Genomic DNA, 6,500 nt, shown 5'->3' with positions numbered 1-6,500 from the left:
ATAGAGCCATGTGAACTAACACCTGAAGGATGAGATTATGGGGTTTCAAGACCCAAGTATGCATGTAGATGTTACCCCCATAAAAGCTATGTGCCCTAATACATGAACGTTATTATACATTTTAAGCCAGGTCAAACTCATCAATTATATTTACTTGTGAAACTATCCCAAATATTTAAATTGTACAACAATGCTTGCTTCTCAAGGTAACAAGGCACTCTTTCATTGGCTGCATAACATTGTTATATACCTCAACGTTATTTTTCCCAGTAACAGCATTTATTAATTTTACATGTAGACCTGTCACATGTATTGTAAGTTTATAATCATGTTTTGCTTCTCAATGGAAATGTTTTACTGAATAATTTTTTTTAAAGAAAAACAAAACAAAAAAAGTATTACTGGCAACTGAACCCTGTTAATTTGCAACTGCAACTAAAACAATAACACACCATATAGTTACATAACACAATATCCACAATCATTTACTGCCAGAAAACACAGCATCAACAAACATGCATGTACAGTTCTGAATGAGTTGTACACCCACAGCCAAACTTGATAACTAGAACATTGATTTCAGCTGTGCAGCCTAGTTGTTGTACACCCACAGCCAAACTTGATAACTAGAACATTGATTTCAGCTGTGCATCACAAAGGCTGCGCAGGCAATGTGTGAAAGTGCCTCGGGTCTTTTAAGAGCAACAAGATGTACTTGCAACCCTTTCTGCAGGTCTATCCATAAGAACCATTCCTGATGAGTTCTGCGCCGGCTGCACTCGAGGTAGTCTTTTAGCTGCACAGAAAAATGAAATAATCAACTATAGTTTCACAGACAGAAATTACACGTACAAACACTCAACGCTAGCAATTTTGTTTCGGCAGTTGTGAAAGAGGTAGTTGGCGGAAAGCACCCTAAATGATTATGTTGATCATTCATAAGTTTCCAGCATTATTCTCACATTAACAGGTCAACAATTTGAAGGAACTTTCTTCAGAATAACTTAGCCAATGCATCCAGTAAAGTCTAAATACAGGAACAGGCCTCACAAAATTAGAGCCAAAATACAAGATTTATTGTTGCCTGAGTAAAATTTAAACTAGTTTTTAACTCAAGGCCTTTAAATATTCTTCTGATTTCCCAATCTAAATCACCAACTTAACACTTTTTTATTATATTTCAGTTTCAAACTTGTGTTTCAACTGGCAAGGCACCTTTAAGTAATATCCCCTAGAAGCATACCTATCTCATAGAAGACGTCATTGACATTGGTCGCAGTTTTTGCAGAGGTTTCCATGAAGAAAAGGCCATGCTCCTGAGCATATGCTTGTGCTTCCTGTAACAAAAGTGACAATCACATAAGCAACACACAAACCCACGAGCATAAAACATGCAGACTGAAGTTAGGACTAACTAAAATAATTTGTAAACAAGAGCCAGGTTCCAGCCTGAGATCTAGAGTAGAATTACTAAATGTAACTCCAATAATGTATAATATAAAACTCCAAGTAGGTGACTACATTACAAATCAGCCCTCGGAAGATGTATGGTATAGATATAACATATCCATTTTCATTATATGTTTACCTTTATTTATTTATTTTCTTTTTTCTTTCCCACATGTAGCATGTGTAGCCACTTAACAGGTTTTGATCGAACATGGGAATAACAGCTATGTGTAATGTCCAAAAAAATTGACACTCTCAATTGCATTAAATGCAATCTTAATTGAGTTTAAAGGCGTATCCAATATTTTTCTTAAATAATTTGGGGGTTTCAGGGATGGGATGATAGAAATAGAATAAAACAAAAGGAAGACAGTCTTAATTGAGTTTAAAGGCATATCCAATATTTTTCATAAATAATTTGGGGGTTTGGGAGATGGGACAAAGAAAAAAGATTAAAACAAAGTTTTGGCATATGCACTGTTTTGAGAGGCTGGTTCAAAATGAAATACAGAGTCACACAAAGATAGCAAGACAAAAAGAGAACTGAAACCCATAAGTAACATCCATGTTGTAATATTAAAAGAGGGTGGAAGGTCATGACTTTAGTTCACAAGAAATGTTCTTTGGTTTCATCTTTTTCTGCCAAGCTAGAAATCAAAGTCTGACAGTAATCTTAATACTGTTAGTCTGATCCACCTTTCTCCTCTTGTTTCTGTTAACTTTTCATTCTGAGCAGAGGATTGGAGTGAGACTTGCAAAAAGTGGCAAAAAAAATTGCTTAAAGAAATTTTTTTCCAACATGCTTCTCAACTGTCATCTTGTGGATTAATGAAGCAAATCATTTGTCATATTCTCTACAAAGACAACTCTCAAAATCACAAAATATTCTGACATCTAGGCATATATTTTAAACTCTGCAAAATCTAAAAGTCTTTACATTTTTGGAATTTCATTATCTCGTGAAGCTGTTGTAGTCATCCCATATTCAATGATTTACAACAGGGGAAATTAAAAACTAAGAAGCACATTACTAAAAGCAAAACTAATGTACTTGCCTCTGCTTCCACCTTTTTCGCATCTAGCAAATCTGCTTTGTTGCCAGCCAGTGCCATGACCATATTTGGATTTCCTTGTGTTCACAAAAAGTAAAATAAAATTATTTAATAATTCTGGAAGAAATACTCACAAAAACCATTTAGTAATACAAGTTAATTTCTTCCATTGCAGTCAATACAAGTTTGTATTCAATCAATGAATGGCATAACATAAGTAGGATCATTAAATGATATGAAGAAGACTATTTACAATAGCCAATAGAGAAAGAAGCATATAAACATAAAAGCATGTTTGTCTACAGACAACATAGGATGTAAAACACTACCCTGTGCTTGAAGTTCTTGGACCCATTTTTTCGCTCGCTCAAATGAGGCCTACAAAAGAAGAAACCAATGTTGGAACTTCACTTAGATTGAATTACAATAAACAAGGCTACAGTCAACATCTTTTTTTTTTTTTTTGGTGATATAAGAGGCTACAGTCTGCATCATTAACATAATTATGCACACATAATTCTCCAACTTCTATAACCATCCAAGAAGCTAACAAATTTCAGGTGTAAATATGAGCAATTGATAGTGTCATACAAGGAGAAAAAATAATATAAAAAATATGAAAGCACACAATAATAAACAGAGAAATATATAAATGTTTGACATGCATACAGATTTCCAGCTAAGCAAGCCTAAACAATTTCATTTAGACAAGTCAATTGGGAGAGGGGGTTTTGTGACAGTGACACAGTGTGTACACACTGGACTAGAGGGAATGCCAAGAAAATCCTTATGCAACTAGCAAAGAGTTTGACGAGAAACAAGGTTGAATACCTAGATATTCAAAAATTGTGATCCAGTTTCGAAGTGAGGCCTTCTCAGTTCTCAGCACCTTTCATAGGCAAATTTAGTTCATATTGAATGTTACAAATTAGGGGAGAAGCTTTAGACTCTACAGGTTTTCAAATATGTAGGACTACAACAAAGAACATAGAAGGTATATTAAGCAAAAGTAGATGAGAGAGTGCTTTCACAGAGCTGTAATTCATAAGGATTAATAGAATGAAAATGATGTGAATCACAGTATCAGAGCAGGGTGGTGAGGTGGATAAGCACATGAGGAGTATTGTGTAATTGTAGATGACTATTAAGTTAAATGAAAACTTTTATAAAACTGTTAGAGAAACAGCTATGCTTTAATGATACTGAATATTGGGCTATAAAGAAGTAACATGTTTATAAAATGAGTATACCTGAAGTGAGAATGTTAAAATGGATAAATGAAAATATAAGGAAAGATAGGGTTTGAAATGAAGAAATTTGCCTAAAGATGAGAGACTCACCTGAGATGGTTTAGTCATGTGCAAAGAAGAGCAATTAATGCACCAACGAATGAGTAGATTCAAGTCAATGGAACAAAAAAGGAGGTAGAGGAAGAGGGAAAAAAGAATATGATTTAGGATAGGATTGAATGGCAGAAAGAGTAAATGCAACTGACCTTGATTAGTTTGTTTGAGAATATATAGCCAACCCCAAAGTTTTTGGAACAAAGACTTAGTTATTGTTGTTTCTGTTTAAGGGTTCAAACATAGCAATTGAAACTTTATGGAATAAATTGTGAAATGATCAAACCACAAGGGGTTCACTTATAATTTATCCTTAATATATATAACAATGCTTGGTCAACAATCAATCAAATTTCTTGTCTTCTATACATACCCTACTTCCCACACGTACATATGGATATAGTTGAGAATTTTATCCACATTTTTACATAACCTTGAACACATAACACATCTGTCTTCTCATTATAATTCATTACAATTACATAACTCTTTTTTTTTTTTTTTTTTATTGGTACGGTGCGGTACACATGCACTAGTGGGTCTTGAACTCACAACCTCAACCTCTGCCTTGCACTTACAAAGGGTTGAGCTAGAATGCATTGGCCGGTACAATTACAGAATAATTGTCACAACAAAAGACAATTGCAGCGGCAGAACAATTTTTTACAACCAAAATGAAAGGTGCCATCCATATTGTCATAATTAACTTACTTGGTTTGTAATATCATACACAATTATTGCAGCAGCAGCTCCTCGGTAGTACATAGGAGCTAAGCTATGATATCTCTCTTGACCTGCTGTATCCCAAATCTCAAATTTTACAGTTGCATCATTTACAGCCAATGTTTGTGAGAAGAAGGCAGCTCCTATGGTTGATTCCTAAAAATGGTAAATGAAAAAGAGTCAACCACCAGGATCAAAAACGAAAATTTTCAATAGAAAATGTTATAAACCCCAAAATCTTGATAGCATCCAACCTGAAATTCAATAAATTGTCCTTTAACAAAGCGCAACACTAAACTGGACTTCCCAGCTCCAACATCACCAAGAAGCACCTGAAGCAAACACCAAAATTATCCATATGCAACTCAGTATCATCTCAATGAAATTGCAAAAGAAAGAAATGAAAAATCTTAACAATTTTATTCATAACTATAACCCCATCTTCATATGAGAACATACGTATACAACAAAGAATATTAAAAAAAAAGCTTTGCATTTCAACAAACTTCTTGACTTAAAGATTCTAAATTTCATATATTCTAGTGTACTAACAAACCAATAAGCCAATGAGCACTAGTTTAAATGTCACTTCCACCTCCCACAATAATAGGATGGAGGATAAGATCATGGCTCAAGATCCGCAAGATGTTTATAGCTTACCAATCAAAGAAAAAAGTGTCCCAATATACATTACACCCTATATTAACTGCCCTAATCATAAAATTCCATACATATTGAAAAATGACCTTGCTGTTCATAGAAACAAAGTGGACCAATCGTGCAACTCGTGTCATACAACTCATGCTTGGCAATATCACACCAAAACAAAAGAGTTATTAACAATTCAAACAAAAAGAAGGAAACTTTAAGGCACGAAGTTTGAAGTTATGATTGATAACATAATCAAACCAAACATCAGCATTTGCATGTAAAAAGAGACAAGCATCATAAGATTCTACAGAACTAATCACAATTTGTTCAAAGAATATACCAAATAAAAGAAGAAAGAAAAAGCTTCATACCCCTCATCTGGGGGTTTGAATGAAAAGCATTAGCAAATCCAAGAACTGAAAAAATAACAAGATTGCACCAAAAATTAAGCTCAACACAGACAAGAATCCTTCAGGGCTATGACTCACATAAGAATTTGCATATGCACAGCACAACCCAATCAAAATCCTTGAGAATCAAAGCAAACCAACATCAAAAAAATTGCATCAAAATTGCGAACAGCCCAAAATAAAATCATTGACCCATATTAGAAATTGCATCAAAATGATCAAACATCCAAGCAAAAAAAAAATGAATATTCTTGAAAAAAAAGCAAAACCCACATCAGAATTTGCATAAGAAATCATCCAGAAGCGAAAATTCTTCAAAATCAAATCAAACCCACATCAGAATTTGCACAGTCAAACTGATCTTAAATTAAAGAAGAAAAAAAAATCTCACCAATTTAGCGTTGATATTCTTGTTGCCGGTGGTAGCCATCACAGTGATCGATTGATGGATCAAGATGAACAATTTATAAGAGGAGAAAAATCGTAAGTCGACAAAGAAAAGGAAGAAAATGAAGGAGGGGTTTGACAGAATTATGAAGACAAAAGATATAACCCCTCTTTCTCTTTCTCTGTCTGTGTTTCTACGAAAGACTCGACCCAACGCAAAAGTTAAGGTAAACGAAAGCGATTGAATTTTTTTGTGTATTAAATTAATTAATTTCGACGTGTTTATCAAAAAAATATTCCGACATCTTGCACGTGGCAATCATATGTCTAACTAAGACTCAAAATGTCACAAAAAAAAAAAAAAAAACTTTATTATAAGATTGTACCTTAAAATTTTACCTAAAATGTAATTCATTTTTGTAATTTTAATTTCTTTTGACCCTTCTTCTCAAAAAAAAAAAAAAAAAAAAAAAATCTTTTGACCC

At 33.7% G+C, this 6,500-nt stretch overlaps 1 protein-coding gene across 1 annotated transcript; it reads right to left on the bottom strand.

Annotated features, from left to right (window-relative positions):
* Nucleotides 1-398: 398 nt before the first annotated feature.
* LOC142635976 (ras-related protein RABF2a) lies at nt 399-6,249 on the bottom strand. The gene is made up of 7 exons (XM_075810024.1): nt 6,020-6,249; nt 4,822-4,899; nt 4,556-4,723; nt 2,831-2,879; nt 2,501-2,578; nt 1,244-1,333; nt 399-796 (listed from the first exon to the last, which is right to left on the bottom strand). Exons 1-7 carry the CDS (start codon nt 6,056-6,058, stop codon nt 696-698), a joined length of 603 nt encoding a protein of 200 aa, XP_075666139.1. The 5' UTR covers nt 6,059-6,249; the 3' UTR covers nt 399-695.
* Nucleotides 6,250-6,500: the final 251 nt, after the last annotated feature.

The sequence above is a fragment of the Castanea sativa genome, chromosome 5 (genome assembly GCF_040712315.1).
Source record: "Castanea sativa cultivar Marrone di Chiusa Pesio chromosome 5, ASM4071231v1".
Classification (NCBI taxonomy): domain Eukaryota; kingdom Viridiplantae; phylum Streptophyta; class Magnoliopsida; order Fagales; family Fagaceae; genus Castanea; species Castanea sativa.
The sequence above is the reverse complement of the archived record's forward strand: the minus strand, read 5'-3'. Positions and strand labels throughout refer to the sequence as shown.